Source organism: Diuraphis noxia, unplaced genomic scaffold (assembly GCF_037042655.1).
Source record: "Diuraphis noxia isolate RWA-SAM2 unplaced genomic scaffold, SU_Dnox_SAM2 contig0005, whole genome shotgun sequence".
NCBI classification, from domain to species: domain Eukaryota; kingdom Metazoa; phylum Arthropoda; class Insecta; order Hemiptera; family Aphididae; genus Diuraphis; species Diuraphis noxia.
The window spans coordinates 10508909-10527288 of record NW_028301715.1 but is presented as its reverse complement, the minus strand read 5'-3'; the positions used below and the strand labels follow the sequence as shown (position 1 = coordinate 10527288).

Genomic DNA, 18380 nt, shown 5'->3' with positions numbered 1-18380 from the left:
TCTTTTTAATAATTTCCTCAATGATATTTAAATATTTTTACAAATTATCAGGTACGATGACCTGTAGGTACTATAGGGACTGGGAGTGTGAGAGTGGGGGCAGTGAAGGATAAAGAGATAGGAGGGGGAGATTGAGAGAGAAAGAGAGAGAGAGAGAGAGAGAGTGAGAGAGTGTGTGAGAAGTTGTGTAGAGAGATGGTAGTGAAGCAGAAGAAAAATCGAGAGAAAAAGGGCGAGAAAGAAAAGGAGGGATAGTAAGAGAGATAGACAGTGTGAGGTTAGGTTAGGTAAGGTAGGTACTATAGTGAATTGTAAAGAGATGTGCGAGAGAAGGATAGTGTGAGAGGGAGCGAGAGAGGTAGAGAGGATGATGAAGGATAAGGAGATAAAGTGAATGAGAGGGTGCAAGTGTGAGAAAAACGGTTAGAGGGGGAATGTAAGACTAGTGTGTGTAAGAGAGATAGGTGAGGGGGATGGTGTGAAAGTGATAGGGTGAGAGAGAGTTAGTGTCAAAGGGAGATGATAAGGTTAGGTGGGGAAACAGAACAAAAAGAGAGAGAGAATTGTGAGAGGTTATGAGAGACAGTGAGATAAGAGTAGGGGAGGGTGTGATTGGGATAGGAAGAAAGAGAGGTAGTGGCAGAGAGAGAGGATTTGGTTATTAGGGGGGGTGGAGGGGAATAGTTAGGTAGGATAGTTATGTTAACAATTCTGAATATGTAGGAAAGGATCTTAAATTGCAAAGGTCACTCGACCCTTTGAGTGATACTACCAGGTTAGGTAAGGTTTACAACCTTCGACTATGGGATAGAATAAAAAGAGAAGGTTGGTTAGGCCGATTATGAGGATGTCAGTGGAATTTTTTTTCTCCGACTCATGCGCAATATATCAAATTTTATGTTCACAATAATCTTAATAATTTCTAAAATTAGAGAAAAATTAATGGTTAGATTTTTATCTAGGGCATATCATAGGCTTAATATACTTTAATTATTAATTGAGTTATGAGTATTTTAAAGTTTTCATATCTCGCTTCAAATAGAGCCTAAAAGATGCTCTAGGTATTAATAATAAGTATTTTTAAATTTTAAAAGAGGCCATTTCACTAATTTTAGAAATTATTATGATCATAGTGAACGTAATATTTGATATGTTGTGCGTGGGTCAGAGAGAAAAAAAGAAATGCACTGACATTCTCTTAAGTGTTAGCAAGTCAAAAAAGCTCTTGATTGTTGATTGTTTACATTATTATAAGTCTTGTAAAAAGTATGACTTTGTCATTACATAAGTATTTTATTAAAATATCATATCAATCAAATGAATATTATCTTATGGATTTATGTCGTACATTCGTACCTAATTAAGTGATTTGTCGATTCCAATGTTTGTACCGTTGGTATTTATGTTATTGTATTTTAACCAGTTCCGCAACTAGGCTTTGTGGGGCCCTAGTGCAAATTTTACTGTGGGGGCCCCCTCTTAAAGGGATTTTGTCATAACTTAATTTTATTACCGTAATAATTTATATTTATAATTTTTCTAAATATTCTTGTTTTTTAAACATTAAATCTTCATTATTGTAGAGTATGCATTTATAAATTACTTACTTTTATGATTTCAACTTAATTTTTAAGCATTAATACTGTAATCACTAATGAATGTCATAAATTGTTATCATAAAAATATTAAATATTTTAACAAGTAAATAAAATATTATAAAACTTCTTATAAGATGTGTCTTTTTACACACATTCACAATATAAGCTAAATATTAAATACTAAATATGAACAACCTTGCTGACAGAAAAAACATATTTAAAATTATTATTTATAAGAATTATAATTATTATTAATTCTTATTAGTTATTTATAGATTGGTAAATGACTACATAAATTTTGTTAAAACCGCTTAATTCTATACATTTTTATGTCCCTCAATGACAAACCAGGAATACTTATACAGTTATACCTTTCACAATCACTTGCACAGAACTAACTATATAAAAAATGTACCTTTAAATAGATCCACTAAATTAGCTAATGATATCCAGATTAATTTTTTTAAACTTTTACACTATTGAATCTTTTTGTGACTATATTACTAAATATTATCAATAGTCATTTTTTCTATTTCTCAAATTATTGTAAATAATATTGATATTAGTAAACATAAAAGTATAAAATAATTTAATACACAAAAAACAAAATTTACTTGAAAATATTATTCATTTGAAATTACAAATTAATAAATAATTGTTATTTTAAAAAGTTCTTTTTTCGAGCTTTTTTGTTGGCGAAATTGTCAATTACTTGATTTATATTCAAATCTTGAGTTCTGTTACGTTCAATATTTAGTATACTAATATTTGTAAGTCTTTCTTGTGCCATAGAGTTCCTCAAATAATTTTTAATAATTTTGAGCTTGGAAAAAGAACGTTCTGCTGATGCTACTGTTACGGGTAATGATGTAAAAATTACACAAGCAGTTAAAACATCTTTGTACAGAGATCCTAAATCATTTTCTAAAATGCATTTTGCTAGTTCTTTAATACTTTTGATTTTTGAGAGTGAATCAGTTAATATTTCTTTTATTGATAATACTTGTCTTGTAAAATCTGAACTTATATCTTTATACGAATATATAATATTCAGTGACCTCCAGTAAACTCGGTTATCGGTGTCTCCAATAATATAATTGATACTCATCATATAATATTATATTATTCTTGTAATTGTATTACTCTATGGGTTGATATAATTCCCACACATAAATATAATTATCAAACAAACATTTTTTTGTTTTTGGGGCCCCATTTAAATGGAAAGGAGGCCTATTTGGGGGTGCTACGCTCCCCTGGTCCCCCCGCTAGTTGCGGCACTGATTTTAACCCGTCTGATACTCTGTTTTCTTTACCATTTTTATGTGATATATCAAAGGTGAAATCTTATAGTTCGATATTATTTTTGAAAAAGAAACATTTGTTTGATAATATTATTGAAAAATTCATTTTGCCCATGATTATGAACACTTATGATAAGTAAACTTTGTTTGTTTCAGTTATTTGATCATTGTTGTTATCTCTGGATATTTATTATTTTTTTCTTTTGTATTTAAATCAGAATTATTTGTTAAAAGTGGACTATGAATTATATTCCCGATAATCTGATATGGATTATGTATTATTTATTATTAGTCATCGTTTGGACTATAATTTTAAATTTTTTGTTATTATATTAATTAGATCTTTTTTTATTATTAGTCATCATTTGGACTATAATATAGTTATAATACATTTTATTTTATTTGAATCTAAACATCTCTGTGTTTAATACATTTATAACAAAATGTTTAAGCCTCTTTGGATTATAATTTATTCATTATTAGTCGTAGTTTGGACCATAACTTTAATTTTATTTGAATCTAAACATCTCTGTGTTTAATTCATTACTAAAAAAATTTTTAATCTTCTTTGGATTATATTTTATTTATTTTTTTCGTCATAGTTTGGACTTTATATTTTAATTTTCTTTGAATATAAACATATTCTCTGTGTTTAATTCTTTTATAAAAATTTATTAATCTTCTTTGGATTATATTTTATTAATTATTAGTCATCGTTTGGACTATAATTTTAAGTTTATTTGTTATTAAATTAATATATTTATTTTATTTTTATTTATTATTAGTCATCATTTGGACTATAATATAGTTATAATATATTTTAATTTTATTTGAATCTAAACATCTCTGTGTTTAATTCATTTATAAATAATGTTTTAATCTTCTTTGGATTATATTTTATTTATTATTAGTCATCGTTTGGACTATAATTTTAATTTTTTTGTTATTATATTAATTAGATCTTTTTTTATTATTAGTCATCATTTGGACTATAATATAGTTATAATAAATTTTATTTTATTTGAATCTAAACATCTCTGTGTTTAATTCATTTATAAAAAAATTTTTAAGCTTCTTTGGATTATAATTTATTCATTATTAGTCGTAGTTTGGACCATAACTTTAATTTTATTTGAATCTAAACATCTCTGTGTTTAATTCTTTAATAAAAAATTTTTTAATCTTCTTTGGATTATATTTTATTTATTTTTTTCATCATAGTTTGGACTTTATATTTTAATTTTCTTTGAATATAAACATATTCTCTGTGTTTAATTCTTTTATAAAAATTTATTAATCTTCTTTGGATTATATTTTATTAATTATTAGTCATCGTTTGGACTATAATTTTAAGTTTATTTGTTATTAAATTAATATATTAATTTTATTTTTATTTATTATTAGTCATCATTTGGACTGTAATATAGTTATAATATATTTTAATTTTATTTGAATCTAAACATCTCTGTGTTTAATTCATTTATAAATAATGTTTTAATCTTCTTTGGATTATATTTTATTTATTATTAGTCATCGTTTGGACTATAATTTTAATTTTTTTGTTATTATATTAATTAGATCTTTTTTTATTATTAGTCATCATTTGGACTATAATATAGTTATAATAAATTTTATTTTATTTGAATCTAAACATCTCTGTGTTTAATTCATTTATAAAAAATTTTTTAAGCTTCTTTGGATTATATTTTATTTATTTTATTCCTCATAGTTTGGACTATATATTTTAATTTTCTTTGGATCTTAACAACGGTGTGTTTAATTATTTTATAAAAAATGTATTAATCTTCTTTGGATTATATTTTATTTATTATAAGTCATTATTTGGACTATATATTTTAATTTTATTTGAATATAAACATATTCTCTGTGTTTAATTCTTTTATAAAAAATGTAAAATTAATCTCCTTTGGATTATATTTTATTTATTATTAGTCATCGTTTGGACTATAACTTTAATTTTATTTGAATCTAAACATCTCTGTGTTTCATTCTTTTTTACAAAATGGGTTAATCATTGGATTATATTTTATTTATTATTAGTCATCATTTGGACAATAATATAGTTATAATATATTTTTATATTATTTGAATCTAAACGTCTCTGTGTTTAATTCTTTTATAAACAATGTATTAATCTTATTTGGATTATATATTTTTTTTTTATAAGTCATTGGACTATAATTTTAAACTTATTTGAATCCTAACAACTCTGTTTTTAATTATTTTATATAAAACATGTTAAACATTTCTGTATTTTATTTTATTCATTATTAGTCATCGTTTGTACTATAATTTTAAATTTATTTGTATCCTAACAACTCTGTGTTTAATTATTTTATATAAAACATGTTAAACATTTCTGGGTTTTATTTTATTCATTATTAGTTATCGTTTGGACTATAATTTTAAATTGATTTGAATCTTAACAACTCTGTGTTTAATTCTTCATTTAAAATATTCTTTTTAAAAATAATCTGATCAGGGATATTTTAGTGAAATGTATATGATCATTTAAATCTTTTATGAATAAGAGTCACTTTTTTGGACGCCACTTTGTGATGAATTAAATCCTTACATTTTAATAATATGTTATTGGTATGCTATAGTTTGCTATTTTAATTGATAATAATCAAAAGGATTTTGAATGACGGCTTTCTTTATCCTACCTTTTATTATTAATTAAAGCATATATTTATTATGATTATTATTATGATTTATGTTACACCTGAGCCTGTGTTTCTTTATTAATTTGTCATTAATTATAATTTTGTTGTTGAAGTTGTATGAATATATATATATTATATATGTTGATATAATTTCTTGCCTGTTCATAAGTGAATAAATTCGTTAAATACTTTTATTTAAATCTTATAAATATTATAGTTATAATTGTTTAGTATAACGATGTTGATTACAAATTTTGAGTTTTGATTAAATAGTTTTTTGGTTAATATAAGTATAATTGTTTAAATAATTTTTTGTAGGTGATTTAAATGGTGATTTAAATGGTGATTATTTATATTTTATTTATACTTCTTGGTTTTTTGGTTTGGTCTCCAGTAAATTTGGTTTGTTTTGTAATAATGGCATTATTTATTTTGTAAATTATTGAATTTTTTTTTTTGTAGCCCGACATACTAGGTTGGTATGATATCAGATGAGCCCTTCCTTGTATGAGAATTTCATGATATCCAAAAATGATATTTAAAATAGGGATTTCCATTTAAAAAGAATGAAGAACTACATGACTTAAAAGAATTTTAAGTGATATAGGAATTTATGATTTATTTGTCTAATTTGATGTCCAACAAACAGAATTGAAAGATATTTACAGGTTAATGAGAAATAAAGTGTACCCTGTTATTTGAGACACATGATATAATGTATATATTAAAAAAAAAAAATTAAAGAGCTAGTAAAAATTTCATTTTTCTTTCATATTTAATATAATTAAATTTTGATCCATAAAAATATTTACCTAAGTGCTTGATTTTCGATAAACTATCAAAAGATGCACTAAAAACATTTAGAATTTTATCAGATAAGTTTTTAAATATGCTGTGTACTATTACTAACCTAGAAATAAGCATACAATAAAGCTTACAAAAAAGAAAAAATATATAAAATGCATAAAAAGTCTTTGCTCTAGAAAACATAAAATGTTTTAAAATAAAAATTAGTAATAGTAATTTGTCCAGATAAAAGAAAAACAACTTTTGAAGGTGATTAATAGTTAAAAGAATTTCATTATGAAATTGAAAGCAACTTATATTACTAGTTTTTTAAAATTAATCCAAATCCCTAATACTGGAAAGAAGAAATAAGATCTGGTGATAGTTAATTTTTCTGAGACATACAATCATTATTAAATTAATATTTTAGTTGAGTGTTGGAATCTATACTAGTGTTAATCGTACCTATACTTTTTCGACTAATCTAATGGAATTTTTAAATTTAAGATTTTAGAAATAAAAAAAAAAATTTTTGTTGTTCACGAATGTATTTATTCCTAGGTATTCAATATTTTAAGTGACATACGTGTTGTTGTTATTATTAGCTATAAAAATAAAAAACATTCTTGAACTTGATGAAAAATAGACGTACACAAGTACTAATTATCTTATATAATAGATATGGTTTCTATATGTTAAAAAAATAAATTTTGGACCTAAAGGTCAACACATCGACTGTCGTTGCTAGCTCCCGGATGGGCAACCACCTGGGTTCTTAGTGACGAATCCTTGTCTTATTTACATGTATTTAAAACCAAACAGTAAAATCAGGCTATGCAGTTGATATCTTGAAAACAAAAAAATTGCCTCTGGCCTGGTATGTGCACTGCACACTAGTCGTATACTGTATTTTGGGGTATGGTGTGGCGCGGTGGTTTGCCGTGGTCAAACATCGCCTGGCGTCACTAGCTCCTGGATGGGTGACCACCTGGGTTCTTAGTGACGAATCCTTACCCCACAAACTCATGTGTTTCTAAACAAACACACGCAATATGGATATATAATTGCCAAAGGATTTGTTTAAAAAAAAAAGTATATTATGTAATAATAAAAATAATAAGAAACCAATTATACATTGTTTAAGTCTATATGAGATATTATACTTCATACTATAACTTTTTAATAATAATAATTAACAATAAGTATGTAATTTGAGATATTTTAGATGATTAAATTTTCTTCTGGACAATTGATCTTTGTCATAAAAAATGTACAGACACAGTTATGTAAAGATTACCAATCACACAGCAAAATGTTATGTTGAAATAGTAAATAATAATATTTTATTGTTGAAAAGATTGTGTAAACATTTTTTTAGATCGTTTCATTTAAAAAAATATTAAATATCGTAATAATTCAATTTCTGGTGTTTAGGGTCGTTTTTATTAGGTACCATATAAAAATAAAAATAAAATTACCAATATGGTACCACCCGACGTTTTTGGGCCCAAAAAAGCATTATAATTTTAATTTTAGTGTGTTGGAAGGGGAAATAATTTAGATATTACACCATTATGGTAATAATATTACAAAAGTTGTTTTGCTTTATTGAGGATGTCGCTCTCTCATTCTGTTCAACAGGACTTTTGTAAGTCAGAGACAATTCAAACACATAAATCTTTAATAATTATTAGTTATTACTTGTATAATTTACAACTAATCATACTTGCGAGTTTAGATGACAATTTTTGATTAGGACTTCATAAAATGTACTATGGATGTGTTAACAAGAGTTCCCCTCACGTATACTCATTTATGCACTCATCGCGGCCAGACACTCGTGGTCATATAAATATGTGCTTAAAGTTATGTACACCAAAAAAATGGGTCTGGCCCTATCCATAATATATTATCTAAGAGGCAGTTGCACTAAAGTCCTAAAAATCTAGTAGGGAGAAAAATATTTCAAGAGGCTCAGCATCTTATAATAAGAGCTATTTCTAAGAGGTTAACAATCAAGAGAACAACTTGATAAGTAAACACTTATATCGGAAATCAACTAAGGATCTTTTTATTCAAAGTATCCTAGTTAACCATCCGTTTGTCACGCGTTACCCAAATAGCATTTGTTTTTATACGATCATTCAGATTGATACTTATTAAACCCAGTGTCGTAGTCAGCCTTCCCGAGGGGTATTGAGTGTATAGTACTGTATACACTTTTTCCCTCCCCAAATCCTAACCCTGGCTACGGCACTGCCTTCCCCGCGGACATGCAGATGGTTAATTAAGTCATAAGGAGGTTGTTTAGGTTAGGTACCTATAGACAATGGTAAGTTGAGCTCAAGTGATGATAGATGACTATCATCACTGGTCGTGACCTTTGCATAGATCTTTTCTTACTAACTAACAAGGTATTCGAAATTGTCAACATAACAATGAAAAATATTTAAAAATTAACGAGGAAAATATTAATACTACATTTATATTAAAATATTTAGCTTTTATAATTATTTATTTAAATACTTATTACTTAAAATATTATATATACCTGATTAATATTGTCATAATTTGGATCACGGTTTTAAAGCTATACCAATATAAGTGTTATACCAGTATTTCATATGAGCTAATGTCAATCACAATAAATAAAACGTCCTCTGATCATAATTTGTTCAATAAACTATAAGAAATCGAGTTAATTTTTGTGTTCACAATTTTTAAACTATATATTAGCCATAAGCCAATAAAAAAAAATAATTTCATCATTTATTTATCCATCTTTTATTTTTCTTGAGAATACATAGTGCAGTTTTCATTGTGTATTCAAAGATTATAATTTTTTCCAAATTTTTTTTTTGATCCTTAAAAATCATTTGCCTGCAGGCGCCAATACCCCCCTTCCATTTTTATTTTCAAAATGTAGCTCTAGTTTAATTTTGTGGACACAACTTTTAAACTTTTCAACCACTTGCCACTAAAAAAAGATAACTTTATCATGATTTAATTATTCTTCTTTTATTTTTCTTGAGAATACATAGTGCAGTCTTCATTGTGTATTCAATAATATAATTTTTTCCAAATTTCTTTTTTGAACCTTAAAAATTATTAGCCTACGGGCGCCAATACACCTTTTCACTTTTATTTTCAAAATATAGCTCTAGTTTAATTTTGTGGACACAATTTTTAAACTTTTTTAACCACTTGCCACTAATAAACATAATTATATCATGATTTAATTATCCTTCATATTTTATTAAATTAATTTTTCTTGATAATATATATATTGAAGTCTTCATTGTGTATTCTATGTTCATATTTATTCCAAATTTCTTTTTTGATCCTTAAAAATCATTTGCCTGCGGGCGCCAATATCCCCCTTCCATTTTTATTTTTGTGACACAATTTTAAAACTTTTTTAACCACTTGTCACTAATAAACGTAATTATATCATGATTTAATTATCCTTCATATTTTATGTCATTAAATTTTCTTGAGAATACATACTGCAGTATTCATTGTGTATTCAATAATATATTTTTTTCCAAATTTCTTTTTTGATCCTTAAAAATCATTTGCCTGCGGGCGCCAATACCCCCCCTTCCATTTTTATTTTCAAAATATAGCTCTAGTTTAATTTTGTGGACACAACTTTTAAACTTTTTTAACCACTTGCCACTAAAAAAACATAACTTTATCATGATTTAATTATTCTTCTTTTATTTTTCTTGAGAATACATACTGCAGTCTTCATTGTGTATTCCAAGAATATATTTTTTTCCAAATTTCTTTTTTGATCCTTAAAAATCACTTGCCTGCGGGCGCCAATATCCCCCTTCCATTTTTATTTTAAAAATATAGCTCTAGTATATTTTTCGGACACAATTTTTAAACTTTATTAGCCACTTGCCACTAAAAAAACATAATTTTATCATGATTCAATTATCCTTCTTTTATTTTTCTTTAGAATACATAGTGCAGTCTTCATTGTGTATTTCCAAGACTATAATTTTTTCCAAATTTCTTTTTTTAACCTTAAAAATCATTTGCGTGCGGGCGCCAATACACCCCTTCCATTTTTATTTTCAAAATATAGCTCTAGTTAATTTTTGTGTTCACAATTTTTAAACTATATATTAGCCATAAGCCAATAAAAAAAAATAATTTCATCATTTATTTATCCATCTTTTATTTTTCTTGAGAATACATAGTGCAGTTTTCATTGTGTATTCAAAGATTATAATTTTTTCCAAATTTTTTTTTTGATCCTTAAAAATCATTTGCCTGCAGGCGCCAATACCCCCCTTCCATTTTTATTTTCAAAATGTAGCTCTAGTTTAATTTTGTGGACACAACTTTTAAACTTTTCAACCACTTGCCACAAAAAAAAGATAACTTTATCATGATTTAATTATTCTTCTTTTATTTTTCTTGAGAATACATAGTGCAGTCTTCATTGTGTATTCAATAATATAATTTTTTCCAAATTTCTTTTTTGAACCTTAAAAATTATTAGCCTACGGGCGCCAATACACCTTTTCACTTTTATTTTCAAAATATAGCTCTAGTTTAATTTTGTGGACACAATTTTTAAACTTTTTTAACCACTTGCCACTAATAAACATAATTATATCATGATTTAATTATCCTTCATATTTTATTAAATTAATATTTCTTGATAATATATATATTGAAGTCTTCATTGTGTATTCTATGTTCATATTTATTCCAAATTTCTTTTTTGATCCTTAAAAATCATTTGCCTGCGGGCGCCAATACCCCCATTCAATTTTTATTTTTGTGACACAATTTTAAAACTTTTTTTACCACTTGTCACTACTAAACGTAATTATATCAAGATTTAATTATCCTTCATATTTTATGTCATTAAATTATCTTGATAATACTTAGTGCAGTCTTCATTGTGTATTCTAAGACTATAATTTTTTCCAAATTTCTTTTTATAACCTTTAAAATCATAAGCCTGCGGGCGCCAATACCCCCCTTCCATTTTTATTTTAAAAATATAGCTCTAGTTTAATTTTGTGGACACAATTTTTAAACTTTATTAACCACTTTCCACTAATAAAACATAACTTTATCATGATTTAATTATTCTTCTTTTATGTTTCTTTAGAATACATTTTGCAGTCATCATTGTGTATTCTAAGTTCATATTTTTTTCAATATTTATTTTTTGATCCTTAAAAATCATTTGCCTGCTGGCGCCAATACCCCCATTCAATTTTTATTTTTGTGAAACAAATTTTAAACTTTATTAACCACATGCCACTAAAAAACATAATTTTATCATAATTTATTTATACAACTTTTATTTTTCTTGAGAATACATAGTTCAGTCTTCATTGTGTATTTCCAAGACTATAATTTTTTCCAAATTTCTTTTTTTAACCTTAAAAATCATTTGCCTGCGGGCACCAATACCCCCCTTCTATTTTTATTTTCAAAATATAGCTCTAGTTTAATTTTGTGGACACAACTTTTAAACTTTTTTAACCACTTGCCACTAATAAACATAAATTTATCATGATTTAATTATCCTTCATTTATTTTTCTTTAGAATACATAGTGCAGTCTTCATTGTGTATCCCAAGACTATAATTTTTTACAAACTTCTTTTTTTAACCTTAAAAATCATTTGCCTGCGGGCGCCAATATCCCCCTTCCATTTTTATTTTTGTGACACAATTTTAAAACTTTTTTAACCACTTGTCACTAATAAACGTAATTATATCATGATTTAATTATCCTTCATATTTTATGTCATTAAATTTTCTTGAGAATACATACTGCAGTATTCATTGTGTATTCAATAATATATTTTTTTCCAAATTTCTTTTTTGATCCTTAAAAATCATTTGCCTGCGGGCGCCAATACCCCCCTTCCATTTTTATTTTCAAAATATAGCTCTAGTTTAATTTTGTGGACACAACTTTTAAACTTTTTTAACCACTTGCCACTAAAAAAACATAACTTTATCATGATTTAATTATTCTTCTTTTATTTTTCTTGAGAATACATACTGCAGTCTTCATTGTGTATTCCAAGAATATATTTTTTTCCAAATTTCTTTTTTGATCCTTAAAAATCATTTGCCTGCGGGCGCCAATATCCCCCTTCCATTTTTATTTTAAAAATATAGCTCTAGTATATTTTTCGGACACAATTTTTAAACTTTATTAGCCACTTGCCACTAAAAAAACATAATTTTATCATGATTTAATTATCCTTCTTTTATTTTTCTTTAGAATACATAGTGCAGTCTTCATTGTGTATCCCAAGACTATAATTTTTTACAAACTTCTTTTTTTAACCTTAAAAATCATTTGCCTGCGGGCGCCAATATCCCCCTTCCATTTTTATTTTTGTGACACAATTTTAAAACTTTTTTAACCACTTGTCACTAATAAACGTAATTATATCATGATTTAATTATCCTTCATATTTTATGTCATTAAATTTTCTTGAGAATACATACTGCAGTATTCATTGTGTATTCAATAATATATTTTTTTCCAAATTTCTTTTTTGATCCTTTAAAATCATAAGCCTGCGGGCGCCAATACCCCCCTTCCATTTTTATTTTAAAAATATAGCTCTAGTTTATTTTTCGAACACAATTTTTAAACTTTATTAGCCACTTGCCACTAAAAAAACATAATTTTATCATGATTTAATTATCCTTCTTTTATTTTTCTTGAGAATACATACTGCAGTCTTCATTGTGTATTCCAAGAATATATTTTTTTCCAAATTTCTTTTTTGATCCTTAAAAATCATTTGCCTGCGGGCGCCAATATCCCCCTTCCATTTTTATTTTAAAAATATAGCTCTAGTATATTTTTCGGACACAATTTTTAAACTTTATTAGCCACTTGCCACTAAAAAAACGTAATTATATCAACATTTAATTATCCTTCATATTTTATGTCATTAAATTATCTTGAGAATACATACTGCAGTCTTCATTGTGTATTCCAAGAGTATATTTTTTTCCAAATTTCTTGTTTTAACCTTAAAAATCATTTGCCTGCGGGCGCCAATACCCCCCTTCCATTTTTATTTTAAAAATATAGCTCTAGTTTAATTTTGTGGACACAATTTTTAAACTTAATTAACCACATGCCACTAAAAAACATAATGATATCATGATTTAATTATCCTTCATATTTCATTTCATTAATTTATCTTGATAATACTTAGTGCAGTCTTCATTGTGTATTCCAAGAGTATATTTTTTTCCAAATTTCTTTTTGATCCTTAAAAATCATTTGCCTGCGGGCGCTAATAACCCCCTTCCATTTTTATTTTAAAAATATAGCTCTAGTTTAATTTTGTGGACACAACTTTTAAACATTTTTAACCACTTGCCATTAAAAAAACATAACTTTATCATGATTTAATTATCTTTTTTTTTTATTTTTCTATAGAATACATAGTGACGTCTTCATTGTTTATTCTATGTTCATATTTTTTTCCAAATTTCTTTTTTGATCCTTAAAAATCATTTGCCTGCGGGCGTCAATATCCCCCTTCCATTATTATTTTAAAAATATAGCTCTAGTATATTTTTCGGACACAATTTTTAAACTTTATTAGCCACTTGCCACTAAAAAAACATAATTATATCAACATTTAATTATCCTTCATATTTTATGTCATTAAATTATCTTGAGAATACATAGTGCAGTCTTCATTGTGTATTTCCAAGACTATAATTTTTTCCAAATTTCATTTTTTAACCTTAAAAATCATTTGCCTGCGGGCGCCAATACCCCCCTTCCATATTTATTTTCAAAATATAGCTCTAGTTTAATTTTGTGGACACAATTTTTAAACTTAATTAACCACATACCACTAAAAAACATAATTATATAAGGATCTAATTATCCTTCATATTTTATTTCATTAATTTATCTTGATAATACGTAGTGCAGTCTTCATTTTGTATTCTAAGACTATAATTTTTTCCAAATTTCTTTTTTTAACCTTAAAAATAATTTGCCTGCGGGCGCCAATAACGCTCTTCGATTTTTTTAAAAAAAAAATAACTCTTGTTTATTTATCGGACACAATTTTTTAACTTTATTAACCACTTGCCACGAAAAAAACATAACTTTATCATGATTTAATTAATTTTTTTTTAATTTTGCTATAGAATAAATAGTGACGTCTTCATTGTTTATTCTATGTTCATATTTTTTTCCAAATTTCTTTTTTGATCCTTAAAAAATATTTGCTTGCGGGCGCAGATACCCCCTTACATTTTTCTTTTCAAAATATAGCTATAGTTTAATTTTGTGAACACAATTTTTAAACTTTATTAACCACATGCCACTAAAAAACATAATTATATCAGGATCTAATTATCCTTCATATTTTATTTCATTAAATTATCTTGATAATACTTAGTGCAGTCTTCATTGTGTATTCTAAGACTATAATTTTTTCCAAATTTCTTTTTTTAACCTTTAAAATCATAAGCCTGCGGGCGCCAATACCCCCCTTCCATTTTTATTTTAAAAATATAGCTCTAGTATATTTTTCGGACACAATTTTTAAACTTTATTAGCCACTTGCCACTAAAAAAACATAATTTTATCATGATTTAATTATCCTTCTTTTATTTTTCTTTAGAATACATAGTGCAGTCTTCATTGTGTATTTCTAAGACTATAATTTTTTCCAAATTTCTTTTTTTAACCTTAAAAATCATTTGCCTGCGGGCGCCAATACTCCCCTTCCATTTTTATTTTCAAAATATAGCTCTAGTTTAATTTTGTGGACACAACTTTTAAACTTTTTTAACCACTTGCCACTAAAAAAACATAACTTTATCATGATTTAATTATTCTTCTTTTATTTTTCTTGAGAATACATACTGCAGTCTTCATTGTGTATTCCAAGAATATATTTTTTTCCAAATTTCTTTTTTGATCCTTAAAAATCATTTGCCTGCGGGCGCCAATATCCCCCTTCCATTTTTATTTTAAAAATATAGCTCTAGTATATTTTTCGGACACAATTTTTAAACTTTATTAGCCACTTGCCACTAAAAAAACATAATTTTATCATGATTTAATTATCCTTCTTTTATTTTTCTTTAGAATACATAGTGCAGTCTTCATTGTGTATTTCCAAGACTATAATTTTTTCCAAATTTCTTTTTTTAACCTTAAAAATCATTTGCCTTCGGGCGCCAATACACCCCTTCCATTTTTATTTTCAAAATATAGCTCTAGTTTAATTTTGTGGACACAATTTTTAAACTTTATTAACCACATACCACTAAAAAACAAAATTATATAAGGATCTAATTATCCTTCATATTTTTTTTAATTAATTTATCTTGATAATACGTAGTGCAGTCTTCATTTTGTATTCTAAGACTATAATTTTTTCCAAATTTCTTTTTTAATCTTAAACATCATTTGCCTGCGGGCACCAATAACCCTCTTCGATTTTTTTAAAAAAAAAATAGCTCTTGTTTATTTATCAGACACAATTTTTTAACTTTATTAACCACTTGCCACGAAAAAAACATAATTTTATCATGATTAAATTATCCTTCATTTATTTTTCTTTAGAATACATACTGCAGTTTTAATTGTGTATTCAAAGTCTATAATTTTTTCCAAATTTCTTTTTTTAACCTTAAAAATCATAAGCCTGCGGGCGCCAATGCCCCCATTCAATTTTTATTTTTGTGACACAATTTTAAAACTTTTTTAACCACTTGTGACTACTAAACGTAATTATATCATGATTTAATTATCCTTCATATTTTATGTCATTACATTTTCTTGAGAATACATAATGCAGTTTTCTTTGTGTAATCTAAGACAATAATTTTTTTCCAAATTTCTTTTTTGATCCTTAAAAATAATTTGCCTTAGGGCACCAATACCCCCTTTCCAATTTTATTTTCAAAATAAGCATTTGCCTGCAAACTCCAATACCCCATTTCCAATTTTATTTTCAAAATATATCTCTAGTTTATTTTTGTGAACACAATTTTTAAACTTTATTAGCCACTTGCTCAAAAAAACATAATTTAATCATGATTTAATTATCTTTCTTTTTTTTTTCTTAATAATACATATTGCATTCTTCATTGTGTATTACAAGACCATAATTTTTTCAAAATTTCTTTTTTGATCCTTCAAAATCACTTGACTGCGGCCGCCAATACCCCCTTTCCAATTTTATTTTCAAAATATAGCTCTATTTTATTTTTGTGGACACAATTTTAATAATTTATTAGCCCCTAAAAAACATCATTTTATCATTAATTAATTATTTTTCATATTTTATTTCGTTTATTTTTCTTGAAAATACATAGAGCAGTCTCCAATGTGTATTTAAAGACCATAATTTTTTCAAAATTTCTTTTTTGATCATTAAAAATAATTCGCCTTTGGTTGCCAATACCCCCTTTCCAATTTTATATTCAAAATTTAGCTCTAGTTTATTTTTGTGGACACAATTTATAAACTTCTTTAACCATATTCAACTAAAAAATATAATTTTATAATGATTTAATTATTATTCTTTTATTTTTCTTTGAAAATACATAGTGCAGTGTTCATTGTGTAGGTATTCTAAAACAATAATTTTTTCCAAATTTCTTATTTGTTCCTTAAAAATCATTTGCCTGCGGGTGCAAATACCCCCTTTCCATTTTTTTTTTCAAAATATAGTTCTAGTTTATTTTTGAGGACACAATTTTTAAACTTTACTAGCTACTTGCCACTTAAAAACATAATTATACCATGATTTAATTATCCTTCATATTTTATTACATAAATTTTTCTTGATAATATATAGTGGAGTCTTCATTGTGTATTCTATGATCATATTTTTTCCAAATTTATTTTTTTATCCTTAAAAATCATTTGCCTACGGGCGGCCATACCCTCTTTCAATTTTTATTTATGTGTACACAAATTTTAAACTTTATTAACCACCTGCCACTAAAAAACATAATTATATCATGATTTAATTATCCTTCATATTTAATGTCATTAATTTTTCTTGAGAATACATAGTGCAGTCTTCATTGTGTATTCTAAGACAATAATTTTTTTCCAAATTTCTTTTTTGATGCATAAAAATCATTTGCCTGCGGGCGCCAATACCCCCTTTCCATTTTTATTTTCAAAATATAGCTCTAGTATATTTTTGTGAAAACAACTTAAAACTTTATTAACCACTTGCCCCAAAAACACATAATTTAATCATGATTTAATTATCTTTCATTAATTTTTCTTGAGAATACATAGTGCAGTCTCCATTGTCTATTCCAAGACAATAATTTTTTCCAAATTTCTTTTTTGTTCCTTAAAAATCATTTGCCTGTGGGCGCCAATATTCCCTTTTCATTTTTATTTTTAAAATATTGACCTAGTTTATTTTTGTGGACACAATTTTCAAAGCCTATTAACCACTTGCAACTAAAAAATATATTTTTTCATGATTTAGTTATTCTTCATTAATTTTTCTTGAGAATACATAATGCAGTTTTCTTTGTGTATTCTAAGACAATAATTTTTTTCCAAATTTCTTTTTTGATCCTTAAAAATAATTTGCCTTAGGGTGCCAATACCCCCTTTCCAATTTTATTTTCAAAATAAGCATTTGCCTGCAAACTCCATTACCCCATTTCCAATTTTATTTTCAAAATATATCTCTAGTTTATTTTTGTGAACACAATTTTTAAACTTTATTAGCCACTTGCTCAAAAAAACATAATTTAATCATGATTTAATTATCTTTCTTTTATTTTTCTTGATAATACATATTGCAGTCTTCATTGTGTATTACAAGTCTATAATTATTTCCAGATTTCTTTTTTGATCCTTCAAAATCACTTGACTGCGGCCGCCAATACCCCCTTTCCAATTTTATTTTCAAAATATAGCTCTATTTTATTTTTGTGGACACAATTTTAATAATTTATTAGCCACTTGCCCCTAAAAAACAT

At 26.1% G+C, this 18380-nt stretch overlaps 1 protein-coding gene and 1 long non-coding RNA gene across 4 annotated transcripts in view; one reads left to right on the top strand and one right to left on the bottom strand.

The window, feature by feature from the left end:
* The window catches only part of LOC149054884 (uncharacterized), a 39550-nt gene that overhangs the window by 9567 nt on the left and 11603 nt on the right, over positions 1–18380 (top strand). The gene's annotated exons all lie outside the window — the stretch shown is intronic.
* Positions 2257–2706, bottom strand: LOC149054886 (uncharacterized). Its single transcript, XM_089228533.1, has one exon. The coding sequence runs from the start codon at positions 2704–2706 to the stop codon at positions 2257–2259; it is 450 nt and encodes a 149-aa protein (XP_089084659.1).